The following is an 18,480-nucleotide window of genomic DNA, read 5'->3' on the forward strand; positions in this document are numbered from 1 at the left end:
ACCTCTGAAAGGCTACACCTGTCTTAACAAAGACAAGGTTTCATAATCACCTGCTGGTTTCTTGATTCTCCCTTCAGCTACGATTCCTCCTTAATAAGCCTTTGCTTATGATAATATCACCATAGAAAAGTCTTGAAGCACTTGGCGTGAAATGTGTCCCACGTCTTCCCAACCACCCAACCAGCTCTACAATGGTCTTTCTCGATATTGTCAACGTCTTCCATTTGCTGGAGGAAACTGTTCCCCAGCCCGAGTCATTCTCTTATCTTTGACTCTTATCTCTAAGACTAAATGCCAATGATGTCGCTTCAGCGTTTCGTAGGCTCGGAATCGGATTTGTAAGGCCAAGATGCGCTCGCGGGCCCGACGCCTAAGAGGCCCTGGCTCGGGGTGGCGGTGTCACTTTGCATGGATCCTTAACTACGCTTTAAAGAGTGGATGTTGAAGACATAAGCCCCTCCGGAAGACTGATCTTATCCATCCTGGCCCCCGGGGGGGGGGGACTAGGATAACCCTGTCTCCGAACTACCCGTGCAAAGACGAAGATATGCTCCAGCATGAGGAGAAACTGATGGTCGATTACCGCCACTACGACGTGTCGGACACCCGCAATCCTTAATCCACCTTCGATGTTCTCGAGTCACCGCTCCTCACCGCTCGGCTCACCGAGGGAAGTCAGGTTCTGGCTCGCCCTGACTCTTGAACATCAGTCTGCAAAACGGCAAGAGTGTTGTTCAAGTTGCTGTTGGGTACACCGACAGTGCTCTGGGCCGCAACGACCTACGGAAATCAACTCAAAGTTAAGAGATCAACTCAAAGATGACCACAAGGACGAGTTGCGGCAGAAGTCCGATACACCCATTCTTGACAAGTATGCCTGGAGCGTGAAATACAAGCCAGTTCTGGCGCGTCCTCTTCCGCAAAGGTTGTTGAGACAGCGCAGGTTACGGCTCCGCGCTTTTCGCCTTACTGAAATGGCAACATGAGCAGGGCAGGGTTTTATGAGAGGGAGTCCTGTTTTCGGACACTTGAACCAAATCTGACTTCTTCATGATGATCCAACACTATGCTGTTCTCTGGCCGTGAAGTCAACGCTGCCATCGTCTCGTAGCCCGTTGGGCGGCAGAAAGGAACCGCCGGTGCCTTCAGCTACCCAATCCTCGAACAAGAAGGGCACGCCCCAATCATGCTCGAAGAAGCCGGTACCGCAGGCAGCGTCGGTGTATATCTGAACGTCCTCCTCATACGCGCTGTAGGTCCCCTGGGTTTGAGCCTCAGCCTCTACAGGGCCGACGTGCTGTTCGTCTATGGGCTGCACAGGGGCCGCGCCCGAGACCAGGTCGCCGGGAGGGTTTCCGTAGGTCAAAACAGCTCGATCGCGTAGCACTTGCAGGGACTGTAGGTACTCGCGCGCCCGCGCGTGGCTCGAGCTGAAGTATCGAAGAGTACTGTTGCATTGCTCCCAGGCCCTCGCGAGCATTTCCTCGTCGAATACCTTCTTCTGAAGCTGCGTGCACTCGGCCAGTATGATGATGACTCCGCTGGTGACAAGATCTATTGTCATTGAATCAAAAGGGTTAGACACGGATACCACAGAGACCGGGCGGGTGTTCCCAGGAGAAAGGGACAAGGACAAGGCTCACAAAACAGGCTGAACCACCACGCTCCCGTGGCGGCCTCCGTCGTGGCCCTCACCACCGAGCTGACCAGCTCACAGGCGTTCTTGACACAGATGGCGGCGCACTGCGCGCGGAACGACTCGGCAAGCTCACTCTCCGCAGGCAGAGTGTCGTCCAAGACGGGAGGATATGTCTGGTCGGCCTCCCGGCGGCTGGGCACGGGGCGAGCTGCAGCACAAAATGCCGTGAAGCTTGGCCGATACAGCAAGACTCGTAAATGAAGCAACCTAGGGTCACGATACAAGGTAAGCGGACCCAAACGGGCTGGACAGACGCGAGGGCAGCGCACCTAGCTTGAAGGACATTTGCTTGGCGGCGCAAGACGCGAGATCTACCAGACAGCGGCGTCTCTGGGCGACGGTCCCAGTCTAGCGGGGCGGGAACCGCGTTTCTGCACTCTTGCAGCAATGAGTCGAGGTGGAACAGAGTGCTCACGTTGGAGGAGGGGTCGGGCCGCGACGGGGCATCGTGGGGTGGCGGATGGTAAACACGCCGCAGGATCATGCCAAGTATCTTTGTGAGCTTGATGTTCTCCACGTTGAAGAGAAGTTCGGACACAAGGTGTGCGGGCTGTCCCGGGTTACTCCCTTGGAGGCAATCGTCGTCAACGGCGTCTGGCAGAGGAACATCATCGTTGACCATGATGCCGGGTGGCCGGCCCAGCGTCATGCTCACGAACCTTGAAGGGATCAGGGTCAGCAGCACGCGCGCAAGGGGATTGTAGCATCGTTGGCTCGAGATGGAATACACCCACATTTCCATCTGAAAACAGCCGTGCCAGAGGCGGCGGCGGACCTGAGTCGCTATAGTGGAGGGAACCGAGCTGGCCTTCTCCAGATGCAGTCCCAGACCCACGGCCATGCGGGAGGCCATGCCGATCATGTTGTAACACCGATTCGGATACCGGGTGGTGAGGAGATAGTGGCTGACGAGAAGCAGGACTTGCACGTGAGAGACGCTGCTGTGATCAAGTAGCTCGTCCCGCAACAGCTCCCTCAACCGTCCGTAGAAGGTGACGGAAGCGGCCTGCTTGTCGGGAGACTGGGAAAACTCGCAGCCCAGGGCGAACATGGCATTGAGGGCACAGTAGAAGACGGGAAGCGGACACTTGTGGCCTCCCAGACCAACATCGGTAGCCTCCTCGGGCGAGTCCTCTTGCTGCCCATCCAGCGTCCACAGTGCATCGTAACGGGAGCGGAAAGTGGGCACATGCACCCACGGGTAGAAGATGTAGACATTGTCAAAGTAGAGGTCAAGGAGATTGTCCGCCAGCCGCCGTGGAGGCAATGCGTACTGGGGTTGGAGCAACGAGTCGACAAGCTCGACCTGCGATGTCCGGCTGTTATTGTTATTATTAGTTCTGTGACTGACCGAGGGATATGGTAGTCGCTGTCGTGGGGAAAGCAGCCCAGACCCGGCCATGGTGTTGTTGGTGTTGTTGGTGCTGTTATTATTGGCATTGGCAGTAGCCCGCTGGCCTGCAGGGTTTGGGACCTGCTGCAGCAAGGAGTGCACCGATGATTGCCCGTAGAACTCCTCTTGCAATGTTGAAGCGACGGGGCTACGCAATGAAAGACTTGCCCCCATTGCATTGACCAGGCTAGGGCCTTCGTCGGGGAGGGCACCCGAGGGCACATCAGCCTTCTCACCGCCGCCGCTGCCGCCACTTCCACGGTGCTGTCTCGTTCCTGTGGGAGAAGACACGATGCCGGACAGCTCGGGTCGACGTTGAACGTCATGGCCGAACGTCGAGGCGGACGGCTGGTTACTGGGCTGCGGCGGCACGCTCTGGGCAGGTGATTCACCATCGCGTGGATGTGTTGAGCCACCACCGAGCGAGCGGATGACGTGGTTGAGATGTTGGATCTGACTTTGGAGGGAAGCAATGTACCTGACAAGAGGGTGTTAATCAAGAGGGTAGAGTGTCAGTCACAAAACACACGCGAGACCTCGGATCCGAGCCAAGACTAAAGACGAGCGAACTCACTCCTGCTCGCTGAGCTGCTTGGCACTGCTGGAGATGACGGAATAGGTGCAGTTCACAGGGACTTCACGGCGTCTGGCGCACTGGCGGCACACGGGTTTCCCTCCATCGCAGCGTATCTTGCGATCCCGGCAGGTCTCGCAAGCCAGTGCCACCCGTTTCCGCTTTGCAGGCCGTCGTCGTCCGCTGGCCGTGTCGTTGGGGAGGGCGTCCTGGCGGTCTTCTTCATCCCCCATCTTGCGCGGCACGATGCCGAGACTGTACGTAATTACAACAACTACTTACTATCCGGGCATAGGGGTGTATATCGGGTTGTGTCTCCTACCCACAGCACAGAGAGTTGCTGCTACAAGATGCCGCGCGACGCCACGGGAGGATCCCTCGGGCCACTTCCGTTGCAAGAGATACCAACGGGCGCACTGCGTCACGTGCAGGCTCAGCAGACGCTCCGAATCTGACTGTTCTCGGGGCTATCGCACGGGAACTGGCCGTAAAGTTGGTTCCTTCGGGAAGTATCCGGGAGCAGGCCGGTCTGTTGTCGCAGGGGGCAAAGAGGAAGGGGACCTGCACAGCCCCTTTATGGCTGATATTTCTGTGGCTGGTGTGGTCGTGGCTTGTGTGATTGTGGCTGCTCTGAGCGTGGCTGACCGTGGCCTGGGGCGCTCGCTCACCCACAACCTTAGTAAGCATTTCCAGCCAGACTTCTTATTACCTAGCCGGCCATCGCAGTTGTTTTACTCCTATATTCTACTTGTTCAAGCATTCCTCAACATAAGAATCCCTCCCAGCCCTACGCTCCTGGCCTGCCACATCCGTCCAACGGTCTGAGACTAAATCACGTCATCATACGGATACACTTACAGCAATTTCCAATTTTTGTTTCACACGGAGATGGGCGGAAACTCCACGTATTCAGAAACGGACGGGGAGGCCAGCCATCCTCTCACTCCCCTTTTTATTCGCAATGAGCCCTCGACGGCGTGGCTACTCCAACGCCCAAGGCCGGCCCATTCAAGGTGGCGGAAGAAACACAGGCGTCGACTGCTCTTCGTTATTTCCCAGTCGTGTGCTTCGGGATAGGTGTGACGGTCTAGTTCCGTCCTAGACAGAATTATGTCTTAGCACCAGCGACTAACACCGTCGCTTCCCCTGGATTGGTGGTGTTTCCTCGATGGGGGGAAGAAGACACTAAGCCTTTTTGGACCAAGGGCTGTAATGTTTTAAAGTGATTATCATCCTCTTCTGCTCTTCTCCATACATTATGGTCACCGGTGTGCCTTCGTGTTTTCGGCCGTGATCAAAGACCATGGCAACTGGATGATGAAAAAGAGGGAGACTGGGGTCGGCCAGAGATGAGGGACTCATGGTTCTCGATCCCTTCCAGTCTCATTCAACGGTCCTAGCAAAACGCCAAGTCCGCCTCTCTTGAATTAAAGGGTTCTGCCTTGGCTGAAGATCCCCCCCGAACCCAAACGTCGTGGCTGACGTTCCTTCACCGTCCGAGTGTACGCCGTCGAGCCTGCAGTCACCGCTCTGACAGCGGTTCGCCCACAAGACAAGTTCTCGTGCAAATCTCGGCGGACTCTGGGTGACTTGACCATGGCAGACGTGGCTTGGAACTAGGTGCAGCACGGCCTCCGAGGCGGCGGCGGCCAGCTCGAGAGCGAATGGCGAGTAAGTCGTTAGTATCATGCTTGAGATTAAGCTTCATCGTCTTGCTGATCAGGGGGGCACATGTAGTTCCTGGTAGTTGCAACTCTCAGTTGCATCTTAAAAGGAGGCCATGTTGCACTCCCAGAAGCATCCCCCGATCTTCAGGCTACAACACACTCGCTCACAACACACACAAACACACACACACACACACACACACACACACACACACACACACTCACTTGGACAACTTCTAGTCAACCACACTCGTTTTTTCCCACCCAAAACCTCTCGCGGTCTTTGCCTTCCTGAACCACCCCCTCCCTTTTCCCACACTTTCTCGTTCATCATGTACACCAAGACTGCCATTGTCGCCGCCGCGCTCGCCGGCTCGGCGGCCGCCGTCATCGACATCAGACCGGAGCGCATCCGCCGCGACGTGCTCCCCAGCCAGACGGGCGAGCTCCTGGGCGACCCGTGCCTCAACGCGCTCGCGACCGTCTACGCCAACGCGCCGACGCCGCCGCCCAAGATCCTCTCGTACGAGGTGACGGCCCCGCTGCCGACAAACCCGTGCAGCCTCAGCATCCCGGCCGAGATCAGCGCCGACTACGCCAGCTACACGTCCGCCATTCTCAGCTGGGCCGACGCCAACTCGGCCTCCATCAAGTCGGCCGTGTCCGTGTGCTCGACCCTGACCGACCTCGCCATCGACATCCCCATCTGCACCGTCACCGGGGCTACCTCTGCGGCCACGTCGTCCGGCTCTTCGTCCCCCAAGACGACAGCGGAGGGCGGCGGCGGCGACGACGACTATGAGCCCAAGCCGACCGGAAAGGCTGAGACGGCGTCCGCTTCCGCTTCCGCTTCCCCTACCGGCCCCGCTGCGGCTGGTAACGGCACCAACCCGCGGCCCAGCCCCTCGCAGGTCATTGCTAACGCCGGACCCCGTGAGACGGGCATGGTGGCCGCTGCCGTTGCTGCCGCTGGCTTCATTGCCGTTGCTGCCTTTTTGTAAACGTTGCTGGGGATGTGGTAATGGTTTGTGAGGGGGAAGGTTCTTCAGTATCATGAACAGATTGACACCGATAGTCTGGATGTTATATACATATATACACATGGGCTATTTAGTATTTACATGAATCTACTCGTTTTTCTTGTCTTTTTTTCTTTAGAAGTCTTCAAAAGAAAAAAGTCGCCCATTCCACGTCTGTGTTTTCTTGACCCGTAAGCAAACAAATTCGTCGCTTGCTTGGCGACTTACGCCCTCACACACACACACACACTCTCTCTCTCTCTCTCTGTCACACTAACACAAAAAGGCAAACACTCTCTCCCTACCATCCCAATCTACAGACTACTACTTATCAAAAGGCCTGACCTTCCAAGGCGTGGCCACGGCCAACGGCGCCGTGCACTTGGCCGCCAGCGCGGCCTTGGCCTCGGTGCTGTTGGAGGGGATGCAGGGCATGCCGATGCCGCCCTTGACGCCGTCGCAGAGGATGACGGGGTCGCCGCCGCAGGGGGTGGTGATGTTGAAGTTGCGGAACTGGATGTTGTCGCAGACGGCGCTCGGGTTGGTCGAGCACGTCAGCTTGGCGACGGCGCGGCCGTACTTGCCGCTCGTGTAGCCGGAGAAGTTCTCAAAGAGGATGTTGCTGATGTTCATGCGCGAGGGGTAGGCGGCGCAGGTGGAGGCGTTGATGTTGAAGTAGCACGAGTCGATGAAGGCCGTGTACTCGTTGTTGGCCTGCCAGAAGTTGCGGAAGGTGACGTTGTCGATGAAGCCGTAGCCGATGTTGGGGCCGGCCCAGGTCTTGAGGCGGGCGCCGTGCTGGCCGTTGAGCATCCAGACGTTCTCGATGACGACGTCCTGCACGAAGCTCTTCTCGCCGGCGTACTGGCCGAGGGACCCGATGGACTGCCCGTGGGTGCCGTTGCAGTACATGGTGTCGACGTGGATGTTGGTCGCGTTGGACTTGGGCGAGAAGCAGTCGTCGCCGATGTTGACCCACGCGCGCTTGACGCGGACGTCCTCGACGTTGAGCGAGTCGAAGAAGTCGGTGTTCTTGGGCTCGGCCGTGTGGTTGTTGGTCTCTGCCGTGACGATGACATCGGTGAAGGAGATGTCCTTGGCTGGAAGAGGGAGGGGTGAGTTAGTCAAGATATGTTGTGTAATTAGGGCTTTGATGGTTGAGGGTTTGGGTTTTGTGTGTATCTCTCTCTCTTTCACTCTCTCAAATGATTGGTAAAAGTAAACTCACAAGTGACGATAAAGGTCGTCCAGCAGGGCGAGTCCTTGAAATGAATGCCCTCGATGGCCAAGCCGGTTGCGTTCTCCGCATAGAACAGGATGGGGCGGAGGTAGGCGTTTGTCGGGTCCAGGATCCTTTACACAGACATTGTTAGTTGATACAAGGTAAAACAACACAACAGTATGATGTTACTCGGAGAGGCTCATGTGGTTATGAAGCCCCATGACTTGCTGTCAGAACGTACTCAAGACCGGCAAACTCGTTCCACCAGCGCTGGCCGTTGCCGTTGAGGACGCCCTCGCCGTACAGCTTGACGTCCTTGCCACCCCACTTCCAGAACATGATGGAGTTCTGGAAGGGGTGGCGGAAGGCGTTGGCCTGCCAGTAGGGGGTGTCGTTGGTGAACTTGATCTCGCCCTCCCAGTGGACGTGGACGTCGTTGAGCCACGTCAGGTCGAGCGGCTTGCCGATGATGAAGGTCTGGTTGGCCGGGAGGTAGAGGGTGCCGCCGCCGTTGGCCTTCTTGAGGCCCTCGAGGAACTCGTCCGAGACGTCGTCGAGGTCGTCCTCGGAGGCGCGGAGGGTAAAGGTCTTGCGGTGGCAGTCCGGGGCGCGCTTCTCAAAGGGGTGCTTGTCGCGGAACTCCTGGACGTTGCGCGGCACGCCGGCTGGGATCTCGGGCGAGAAGGCGAGGGCGCCGGCGGCGGCGGCCACCAGGCCGGCGAGGAGGGACGAGACGACTCTCATACTTGGCAGACTGACGGGAGAGAGGGAGCGTTTCTTGCTTGGTAGGGTTTGTCACACACGAGTTTGGCTTGCCAAGTGAGAGAGAGGTGTGTGTGTATGTGTATGTGTGTACTGCCAAGTGAGTCGCCAAGAGAAGAGGCTGCTGGCTGCTGCTCGGAGGGAGGTGATCGACCATCCATCTGAAGTCTTGGAGAGCGAGCCTCTTCATATACTCGCGTCTCTTGGCGATGGACCTGCATCGCCAAGACACACACACACACACACACACTCAGCTATTATGCCACCGCCATCTTTTTCGTCGCTCATATCTGTTTCTGTCTCCGTTCTCCGACTCCCCAGGAATTCCTCCAACACACCCAACAGCTCTTTCGGCTCCAGCATCTTTGAAAGTCGGGGTAAACATGGCATGGGAATAAGCAAACTGGAGCCGGGGGGGGTGGGAGAGATGGGGAGAGATGACGGGCTAGTCTCGCTTCGCCCAGCCATCTGGGGACAAACGACAAGGGGGCGCGCCGCACGAAGGAGAAACAAAACGGAACATTCCACCTATCACGCCCTCTCTTTTCCCTCTCGTCCAGGTTCCGCATCAGTCCATCCGCGTCATCAGCAGACCGCCGCCGCCCCTCCCCAGATTCTCTGTTCAGGCTCGTTCTGGGGGGGAACGGCTGGATCCCCATATCGCGGGCGAGGGAAGTAAGGTCAAGTAGGAGGAGACGGAGACCGAGAGGGGCACAAGTCAAGCTGAAGTGGATTCGGAGATTGTGCATGGCCGGGCCTGCATATCGGCTTCCCCAAGCTTCCAGGGGTTGGCTGCGCCGTTCCGCCTCTCAGCCTCTCAAAAGAGTCCTAACGCGAGCAACTGATTGATGGGATTTTCTCTGCCGTGGCCACCGGAGAAAACTGGCCAACACTCGAATGGATCTGGTATGCGTCGTTAGCCTCTTGTTCCCCGCACACAAGGGACCCAATTTCCCCCAGTGATCCATCTCTCTTGTTGGAACACCACCGCATATACCATGTCCGTGATGTGGAGGGTGGACTGTGGACTGTGGATAGTGGAATGATGTGGAGGGTGGGTTGGCCAAGAAAAAGAGATGCGGCCGTTGTGCCGACGCCGCAAAGCTTCAGTCGTCTTGTCTCTGCTTGGCCTCTTGGCGAGATGATGCCAAGGAGTTGAGCAATCCAAACATGACGGAGGGATCGCCGGGGTGGTGGTGGTGTTGTCGTTGCGTTGATATCCGGCTACGGCTTTCGGAGCAGAGCGTAACCACCTCCCCCATTTTTTACACCCGTCCTCACACACTCACTCACTTTACAATCATTCCATTGGCAAATCTCTCGGTTTGTGAACAAGTATTCAATCATGATACCTGTAATACGTCTTGCAAACTCCATGTCCAGTACATACATGACTTACATCAACGATGTTGCTGATAATCATGGAAAGCCACACCATCCAGTCCCATTTTGAAAATAAAGAAAAATCAAAGCAAAAAAAAAAAAACCCCCCAAATTCAAAAAAAACAACAATCGCAACTACAACGCCTCAAGTGCCACACCGCTCATCTCTCCGTCCGAGAGCACCCCGATGAGCGCCGTGATGTCGTCCGCGATCCTCTCCGCCGCGGCCGCGTCGAACACGGCGCCGTCGTACATGACCTTGAGCACGTGGCGGTCGCCGAGCGACTTGGAGACCTCGACGACCAGCGCGTACGGCTGGTACATGCGCACCCAGGACTTGGCCATGACGAGCCACCGGTATCGGCCGTTGGGGTCGTCCCTGGCCGCCGGCTCGAACGGCTGCGACAGAAACAACACCCGGTTGCCGTGCTCGCCGCGCGACAGGCCCGAGGCGCGGTAGACGTCGTCGAGCCCGACGAGGCCGTTCTCCGTCACGGCCCAGAAGTCGTCCTGCAGGTCCGTCAGGAGCCCGCGCACCGTCTGCTCCGGGCGGACGGGCGTCCTGAAGGGCAGGAAGTTGGCCAGCGTGCCGTTGATGGACTGGGGGTCCGGCAGCGCCACGTTGCGGCCGCTGAGGAGGTAGTCGAAGCGGACGTCGGCCATGCCCGTCGCCGCCGCCAGCCAGAGGGTGAAGGCGCCTTGGAAGATGACGCTGGGCGTCACGCCGAGCCTGCCGGCCGCTTGGTCGATGTTGGCCGTGTCGATTTCCCTCCGCAGGCTGCTCGTGATCTTGGGCGAGGCCAGCGCGGCGAGGTCTCGGCCGTGGAGGCGCTGGTCGAGGGGGCCCAGGCCGGCCATCTTGGATCTCCAAAAGTCCAGAGACGCCGTCTTGTCCTCCTGGAAGACGTGCTGGGTAAAGTCGCGGAACGGGACGGGCGGCGGCGGCACGGTCTTCCCACGGAGGATGGCGCCGAAGTGGTCATCGAAGACGCGGAACAGGGTCCCGTCGTACACGGCGTGGTCCATCTTGATGACGAGGTCCCACGAGGAGGAGTCGGAGTGCGTGATGACGGCGTACTTGATGAAGGAGCGGCCAAACTCGAACCGCGTCTGCCAGAAGTCTTCGATAAAGTCCGAGGCTTCTTGTTCCGACTCGAGAGCCACTCTGGTGAGGTTCAGTTGGGAGCTGCGAAGGACGACTCCAACCCAGTTGTCTTCAGTAGGAGAAGAGGAAGAAGAAGAAGAAGAAGAAGAAGAAGAGGGGGGGGAGGATGTTCTGATCCACGTCGTTCTCAGGATGTCGTTGACTTCAGTGAGACGAGTCGTCGCCTCAATCCAGGTTTCCGGGTCGACATCATCGGGCGTCATACGACGGACCGTCTGCAGCGCCCACATCTGTGATTCTCGGCTGCCCTGCTCTAGGAACTCGGCCTGACCCGGCGGGCATGGGTATGCTATAGAGGTGAGCAGTTGGTTACTAACTATCAAGCATGTGTACATAGAAAAAAGGAGGCTTTGTTTGAGTCGGGATGAGTTGAAGAAGAAGAAGAAGAAGAAGAAGAAGAAGAAGAAGAAGAAGAAGAAGAAGAAGAAGAAGAAGAAGAAGAAGAAGAAGAAGAAGAAGAAGAAGAAGAAGAAGAAGAAGAAGAAGAAGAAGAAGAAGAAGAAGAAGAAGAAGAAGAAGAAGAAGAAGAAGAAGAAGACTTACCATATTCGACATCTTCATCCCAGATCAACCCCCTTTCTTCGGACGCCGTCTTGACGGTCTCGGGAACCTCAAAGACTCTCTTCGCGACCGACTTCCCAACGTCCAGCGTCTTGAGAGCAGCCGCCATGTCCTTCAGCCTGGGAGACTTGAGGATGTCAAGCACCGTTAGAGAGTACCCGACCCGCCGCAGCTGGCCCGTCAGACTAATGGCCGAGATGGAGTCGCCGCCGAGGGTCAAGAAGTTGGCCTCGCGTCCGATGTGGCTCGTCGAGACGCCAAAGATGTCGGCCCAGACCTGCTCCAGCGTCTCCTCGGCCGGCGTCTGCACGGGGACGACCTCGTGTTCCTCGCCGGAGGAGGGGCTCTCGAGGACGCACTGCGCCAAGTACTCCCGCCCGAGCGCGTCGACCGTCTTCTTCAGGGCCTTGCGGTCGACCTTCCGCGACGGCAGCTTGGGGAACGTCTTCATGGGGATGACGAACTTGGGGATCATGTACGTCGCGAGCGAGCCCAGGCTCTCCCGCAGCGCGGCCACGGAGGCCCGGAAGGGCGCCGGGTCCTGGACGCCGTCGCCGGACCCGACGAAGTCACCATCGTTGTCGCCCTCGTCGTCGAGGGCGGCAGCGGCGACGGCCTCGTCAAAGATACACAGGGCGACGAGGTGCGTCTTGTCGTGGACGTTGGCGACCACGGCCACCGTGTCTCGGACGAGGCCGGAGCGGCGGACGGCGTTCTCGACCTCGCCGAGCTCGATGCGGTGGCCGTGGACCTTGACCTGGTTGTCCTTGCGGCCCAGGCACTCGATCTCGCCTCCGGGCAGCCACCGGGCCAGGTCGCCCGTCCGGTAGATGCGCGTCCCGAGGTGCTGGCTCTCGACGTAGGCCGCGTCCGTCAGGTCGGGCCGGTTCATGTAGCCCTGAGTGACCTGCGGTCCGGCGATGCAGAGCTCGCCGACGGCGCCGTAGGGGACCAGGGCCTCGCCGTCCGGACTGGTGATGAAGGCCATGACGGTCGGGAACGGCGCGCCGATGTTGCCGATGCGGCGAGGATGACCACGACCACGATTACGTCCATGTCCACGTCCACCGCCGCCGCCGCCGCCGCCGCCGTCTTGGGCGTCCGGCGACGACGACGACGACGACGGCCACTCGACGTCCTTCGTCGTCACCACCATGGAGGTCTCGGTGGGCCCGTAGACGTTGAGGATCTGGCAGTGAGGGCCCCAGGCCTCGACGACATCCGGAGTCAGGGGCTCTCCGCCGACGATGAGGGTCTCGAAGCCCGGCACGTCGGCGGGGCCGAAGAGCTTGGCCACGGTAGGGGTGATGATGGCCTGCCGGGCGTCCATGCGGTTGATGCAGCCGGCGATGTCGGACAGCAGCGTCTCCGTCGGGGCCATGCAGAGCGTGCCGCCCGTGCTGAGCGTGTTGAAGAAGTCCTGCACCGAGGCGTCGAAGACGTAGTTGGCGAACTGCAGCGTGCGCCAGGTGCCGCGGTGCCGGCCCTCGACCTGCGCCATGCTCGTCACCGCCGCCGCCGCCGCTCTGTGCGGGACCTTGACGCCCTTGGGCATGCCGGTGCTGCCGGATGTGTAGATCAGGTAGGCGAGGGCGTCTGGCGTTATCATCTCCTGCTCTTGCTCCTCGCTGCCGCCGCCGACGAGGACCGGCGCCGCGTCCGAGTCATCATGACCGTCTCTCGTGGACGCTGATATCATCTCGTTGTGGCCCGGCATGATCAGAGTCTCGACGCCGTGGAGGTCTCGGACGTGTAAGCCAAAGTCGGCATGCCGCGGGTGCGCCACCAGAAGCCTCGCCTTGGTGTCGGCCACGACGAACGCGTTCCTCTCGCTGGGGTTGTCCGGGCTGAGGGGCACGTACGCGGCCCCGGCCTTCATGACGCCCAGGATGGCGACCATCATGTCGACCGACTTGTCGAGCATGAGGGGCACCAGGTCTCCCGGGCGAACGCCGCGGCCGAGCAGCACGTGTGCGAAGCGGTTCGCCAGCCTGTCCAGGGCGCCGTACGAGACGACCTCCTCGCCGTTGAAGTCGATGGCTGCCGTCTCCGGCGCGTCGCGGGCGATGCGCTCGAAGGCGGCGTGGAGGAAGTCCGCTTCGGGGACGTGCAGAGTGTGGCGGTTGGCCAGCGTGTTGTAGACGAAGTCATGCTCGGCGGCGTCGGTGATGGTCGTCGACGCGAGCTTCGTCTCGGGTTGTTCGAGAAGCAAGGTAACGAGCCTCAGGAACGAGTCTTTGATGAAGTCCAGGCGGCGAGGCTCCATGGTGCTGACGAGACGGACGACGGTAGCGTCTCCGGCGTCCTCGACTTCGAGAACGGTCGTGTCGGAGCCGGAAGACCACTGGGGGCGATTGCCATGCATCCGGAAGACGTCCCGACTGTTCTTGGTGCCGTCGTCTGCATCTTCGCCCTCGTTGTCGTCGTTCTTGACCAAGATGTTGACGAGCGTGTCGATGGTCGTGTGAGAGAGGTTTCCGGCGGCACGGAGAGCCCCGAGCATCCCGACCTGGGAGTGCTTGAGGAGCCGGGTGAAGCCGGACAGCGTACTCCTGGCGATGTCCCTGAGGGTGGCGTCGGGCTCGATCTGGACGCGCTGAGGCACCGTGGTCATGGTAGGGCCGTCGATATCGTGGACCAGGGACACGGGAGCCTCTCTCCCGGAGATGGTCGTGGCAAAGGTGACATCTCCACTGCTCAAGTGATGTGAGAGCAGAATCGCCCACGCGCCGTAGACGATGGAGCCCAGCGTGAGACCGACGCCGCCGGCACGCTTGCTGAGGCTGAAGTCCAGGCTGGCCTCGGCCTTATAGGTCTGGTCGAGCGGGCTGTGGTTCAGTCTCACCAGATCGGCCCCCTCGAGGTAAGTTGACCAGAAGGCGTCACTGCTGCTGGCGTCTTGGTCCAAGAGATGTCTCACAAAGTTGCTGAACCTCGGCCTTGGGGGAACAGCCTTGCCCGAGTAGACTGCCGCCACGTCGTCGTAGAGGAACCGGTGAGACCAGAAGTCGAAGAGCGAGTGGTGCATCGTCACGACCAAGACGTGGTCAGCCACGACTGTGACTTTCCACAGCGGACGGTCCAGTTCCCACTGCTGGGTCTTGGCCTTCTCCTGGGACAGGAAAGTTTCCAGAGAGTCCGAGACCGCGTGGTGCCAGGGAAGGGCGATGTGTTCATGAACGACCTGGACGAACGATCGCTTGTGAGGGACGAAAACAGTTCGTAGAAGCTCTCGACGACTGACAACTTGCTCGAAACTCTGCCTCAGTAGTTCGAGGTTGACATGCCCGACATCCCATGCGCGGGAATAAGTGTACGGATCCGGTGAGTCGCCCAACGATGCCAGCATGGTCTCCTGGAAGGGGGTGACGGGGTAGGCGTCGACGATGCCTCCGTCACGCTGCAGCTCGGAGGCGAACGCGGCGTCAGCAACGAGGGAGAAAGGCTCTGGGTCGTGCTGCGTCTCGGCGTTGAAGACCACGGACCGAGAAGCAACCGCCTCGAGTGTGTTCTCGTCCAATAGGTCGCTCAGTTCCACCGAGAACCCGACCACGCGAAGGTGGGAGATGACCTGGATCGCCTGGATCGAGGTTCCGCCAAGGTGCGTGAACGAATGTGATTTGTGGATGATGGACGAGTCGACCCTGAGAATGGCTGACCAGGCCGCTGCAATGGCGGTTTCTATCTCGTCCAAGACCTCGTTCGCGCCGGGTGTGGCATCGCCGGCGGCGTCCATGAGCTTGGTGAACCCGACAGTTCCCAGTTCCTTGACCAGCTCGCGTAGATGGGCGTAGTTGATCTTGCCGTTGGCGTTCTTGGGGATCTCCTCCAGCGGCAGCCATATCACGGGCACCATGTACACGGGCAGACGCTCTCGGAGGTGTTCCCGGGCGGTGATGACTGCATCCCGGAAGGATACGTCACGGGCGAGAACGACACCGGCGGCCAGGACGGTCCGGTCCTCCGGTCCTAGTTCGGCGGCGAGAGTGACGGACGCGTCAAAGACACCGACGACTCCGCGCAGCAACCGGTCCACCTCGGCGGGTTCGACCTTCTGCCCGTTGATCTTGACCTGCATGTCGACGCGCCCAAGGATCTCGATCTGCCCATCCGCAAGCCGGCGAGCCATGTCTCCCGTGCGGTACAGCTTGCCCGGCCCGAAGGGGTTGTCGATGAAGGCGCGTGCCGTCAGCGCCGGCTCGTTGATGTAACCCTCGGCGAGCTGCGGGCCGGCCAGGCAGAGCTCCCCGGGGACAAGGAGCGGCGCGAGTTCCGTCGTGCCCAGCCGGAGGATGAAGGCGTCCGTCGTGTCGGCGGGGGAGCCGACTACGCGGGGGTTGACAACGACGGCGGCGCCTCCTCCTCCTCCTCCTCCCGACTGCGCGTGGCGGAGCTCTCGCCCAAAATTGAGCTGGGTACACTCGCTCAGCCCGTACGTGTTCCTCAAGCGAAGGTTCTTCCCCTCGAGTGCCGACCAGGTCTCGACCAGGTCCTGGGGGATCTGCTCGCCGACGAGCGTGATCTGCTTGAGGCCCGGCACCTCGTGAGGCTTCAGCAGCGACAGGGCCGAGGGGGTGATGCCGAGCGAGTCGACCGAGAGCGTGTTGATGACGCCGACGAGGTCGCTGGTCAACGACTCCTTGCTTGCCAACACCAGAGTGCCCCCGTGGACCAGGGTTCCCAGGATGGTCCGCTGGGCAGCGCTGAAGCTGGGGTTGTAGAACAGAAGCCAGCGGTCGAGTCCGTTGAGGGAGTGATGCGCCATGCCGCTGGTGGCGGCGCGGTGGGTGAGCATGGCGCCCTTGGGCTTCCCCGTGCTGCCAGAGGTGTAGATGATGTAGCAGAGGTCTTCGGGGTCGATGTCTACGTCAAGGTTGTCGTCGATCTCTCCTGGAGACGGAGCAGACGCGTCAGATCCCAAAGAAAGAAGCTGCTCAATGTCGGTGGCACCGGTCAAGACGTTGATATACCGGCGGCTGGCCAAGATGGCAGCGGGCTTGCAGTCGTCAACGATCTGCTCCAAGCGGCTGACGGGCGTGTCAGGGTCGAGGACCGTGTAGACAGCACCAGACTTGAGGACGGCTAGGATCGCCACGACGAGAAAGGGGGATCGTTCCGAGAGAATCGGCACCAGTGACCCCTTGTCAAGCTTCAGTCGCCTCGCGAGCATGTTGGCCTGGCTGTTGAGCTGGGAGAAGGTGAGTGAGACTTTTCCTTCGAAGTCGACCGCCACCCGCGAGGGATGCAGGGCCGCGGTCTTCTCGAACAAGGTAGGGATCGTCGTGGCCTTGGCCGTGCGACGGGACACCGACTTTGATAAGAGGGCGTGCTTCTCGTCTTCCGAGACGAGGTCTATATCCGACAGGCTGTAGTCTTTGGCGAGGCTCATCCCCGAGGACGCGTTGAGGATGCCGGCGACAAAGTGCTGCAGGACGACCTCGATCTCGTCCAGCGGGATGTACGACTCGCACTTGAGCGTCACCCTTAGCACGCCGGCGTCGCTGATGCACAGCACGACGGGGAACGACCTCAGCCCCGGGGCGATGCACGGCGCGTTGGTCGTCTGGCTGTAGCTGACGGCCGTCTCAATGGCGTGGCCGTGCCGGGAGCGCCGCCTGATCTCGTTGAGCCCGACAAAGGCGTGGCGGCCGGCCTGGCTGTGATAGACGTCCAGGGCCCTGGCGGCGTCTTGGACGGTGGTGTTCCGGGTCCGAGTCCCGTCCGTCCGGCGGTCTTCGGAGGCGCCCAGACGGAACCGGACAGGATACGTCTGGTCGACGCAGCCGACGCAGCTGCTGGAGCCGACAAAGTTCTCGTCCCGGCGAACGGTGCCGAAGACGACCTCGTCGACACCGCCGCCGGTATGCGCGCCGAGGACGTGGGCCCAGACGACCTCGAAGAAGGTCTGCCGCCACGACGCCAGACCGTGCAGCGACGCCTCCAAGTCGTTGAGCCGGGCGAGGTCCCGTCCGCTGATGACGGCGCTGACCCCGTGCCTGTCCCGCGTTGTGGTGGTGGTGCCGCCGGCGGACGACCGGGCGTCGAGGCCGAAGACGGGACGTGGGACGGCGTCGGCGAGCGTCTCGGACCAGAAGAGCTTCGCGGCCTCGGCGTGCCGCCTCTGCTGGTCGAGGTACCGCGTGTACGTGGCGAAGCCGGCGCTCTCGATGCTCGGCAGGCCGTGGACTTGCAGCGCGAAGTCGAGCTTAATCATGTGTAACGAGGTCGTGTCGATCAGGGCCCGGTGGAAGTGCAGCACCAGGCTCACCCCGCCGTTGACGCGGCGGGTGCCTTCGACGGTCACGTACGCCGGGCTTTCGTGCGGTGCGTTGTTGGCGTTCTTCTTGTCTGGGTTGTGCCATCGGATGTCTTCGATGCGGCGGAGAACAACCACCTGCGGCTGTCCCGTCTCGTGGTTGGTGGTGATGTAGGAACGAAGACAGATGTCTAACCAAGATATAACATGTTAGCCGTGATGAACGGAGGGGGTGGGATAGAGGCTGCGCCAAGCCCCTGGACGACTACTGACGGTGCGAGGCCAGAGAGCTCCAGGCGTTGAAGACGCTCTCCAGGCCGAAGGAGGCCGGCTTGCCCGAGAAGAGCTCGACCTCGGCCCATTGGACGTCCTCGTGGAGGATATCTCTCTGTATCTCGGTCGCTGGGTAGACTACCTCGACCTCGGAAAAGACGGAGGCGTTTTCTTTCTCGTGGTACTTTTCGAAAAGGTCCCAGGCAACGTCGTCTGGGCTGGGGAGGAAGAAGTCCTCGTGCTTCTCGACGTGACGAATCAACTGCATGGTTTTGAGATCTCCAAGAGACCAAAGGGGGTTGTCTAAGTGCTGTGTGTGTGTGTGTGTGTGTGTGTGTGTGTGTCAAGCAAGGCACAGTTTGAGACCAAGATGAAAGATGAAGCGTCGAAACTGGGGCTCATTCCGACTCTTTGTGAAGATGATGATTTTCAAAGTGACTATGATGTCTTCTGAAGCGAAAACACCCTCTTATTTAACGTTTCTCGACTTTGCTTTTTGTAGTCCC

The 18,480-nt window shown here is 59.8% G+C and overlaps 5 protein-coding genes across 5 annotated transcripts; 2 read left to right on the forward strand and 3 right to left on the reverse strand.

Annotated features, from left to right (window-relative positions):
• Positions 1 to 326: 326 nt before the first annotated feature.
• On the reverse strand, positions 327 to 3,899 carry CDEST_10615 (uncharacterized protein; the record flags this gene model as incomplete). Its single annotated transcript, XM_062926771.1, has 4 exons — positions 327 to 1,554; positions 1,644 to 1,906; positions 1,969 to 3,570; positions 3,667 to 3,899. The coding sequence occupies 4 exons, from the start codon at positions 3,897 to 3,899 to the stop codon at positions 1,049 to 1,051; spliced, it is 2,604 nt and encodes an 867-aa protein (XP_062782822.1). The 3' UTR covers positions 327 to 1,048.
• A 529-nt stretch (positions 3,900 to 4,428) lies between these two features.
• CDEST_10616 (uncharacterized protein) lies at positions 4,429 to 5,001 on the forward strand. Its single transcript, XM_062926772.1, has one exon. The coding sequence runs from the start codon at positions 4,555 to 4,557 to the stop codon at positions 4,741 to 4,743; it is 189 nt and encodes a 62-aa protein (XP_062782823.1). The 5' UTR covers positions 4,429 to 4,554; the 3' UTR covers positions 4,744 to 5,001.
• Positions 5,002 to 5,665: 664 nt separating this feature from the next.
• CDEST_10617 (uncharacterized protein) lies at positions 5,666 to 6,334 on the forward strand (the record flags this gene model as incomplete). Its single annotated transcript, XM_062926773.1, has 1 exon — positions 5,666 to 6,334. One exon carries the CDS (start codon positions 5,666 to 5,668, stop codon positions 6,332 to 6,334), a length of 669 nt encoding a protein of 222 aa, XP_062782824.1.
• A 52-nt stretch (positions 6,335 to 6,386) lies between these two features.
• CDEST_10618 (Putative glycoside hydrolase, family 28, pectin lyase/virulence factor) lies at positions 6,387 to 8,550 on the reverse strand. Its single transcript, XM_062926774.1, has 3 exons — positions 7,816 to 8,550; positions 7,581 to 7,705; positions 6,387 to 7,452 (listed from the first exon to the last, which is right to left on the reverse strand). Exons 1-3 carry the CDS (start codon positions 8,316 to 8,318, stop codon positions 6,677 to 6,679), a joined length of 1,404 nt encoding a protein of 467 aa, XP_062782825.1. The 5' UTR covers positions 8,319 to 8,550; the 3' UTR covers positions 6,387 to 6,676.
• Positions 8,551 to 9,854: 1,304 nt separating this feature from the next.
• On the reverse strand, positions 9,855 to 18,242 carry CDEST_10619 (Putative AMP-dependent synthetase/ligase domain, Condensation domain, AMP-binding, ANL; the record flags this gene model as incomplete). The annotated part of the gene is made up of 3 exons (XM_062926775.1): positions 9,855 to 11,173; positions 11,428 to 17,892; positions 17,975 to 18,242. The coding sequence occupies 3 exons, from the start codon at positions 18,240 to 18,242 to the stop codon at positions 9,855 to 9,857; spliced, it is 8,052 nt and encodes a 2,683-aa protein (XP_062782826.1).
• Positions 18,243 to 18,480: the final 238 nt, after the last annotated feature.

This window comes from Colletotrichum destructivum, chromosome 7, assembly GCF_034447905.1.
Source record: "Colletotrichum destructivum chromosome 7, complete sequence".
Lineage (NCBI taxonomy): Eukaryota > Fungi > Ascomycota > Sordariomycetes > Glomerellales > Glomerellaceae > Colletotrichum > Colletotrichum destructivum.

What these genes read in the sequence shown, in the direction of transcription:
- CDEST_10616 (XM_062926772.1), top strand. Translation starts at nt 4,555, where the DNA reads ATGGGCGGAAACTCCACGTATTCAGAAACGGACGGGGAGGCCAGCCAT.
- CDEST_10618 (XM_062926774.1), bottom strand. Translation starts at nt 8,318, where the DNA reads ATGAGAGTCGTCTCGTCCCTCCTCGCCGGCCTGGTGGCCGCCGCCGCC. An exon ending in AACGAGTTTGCCGGTCTTGA is followed by an intron (nt 7,706 to 7,815) that starts GTACGTTCTGAC and finishes GTCTGTGTAAAG; the next exon opens with GATCCTGGACCCGACAAACG. An exon ending in GACGACCTTTATCGTCACTT is followed by an intron (nt 7,453 to 7,580) that starts GTGAGTTTACTT and finishes TCCCTCTTCCAG; the next exon opens with CCAAGGACATCTCCTTCACC.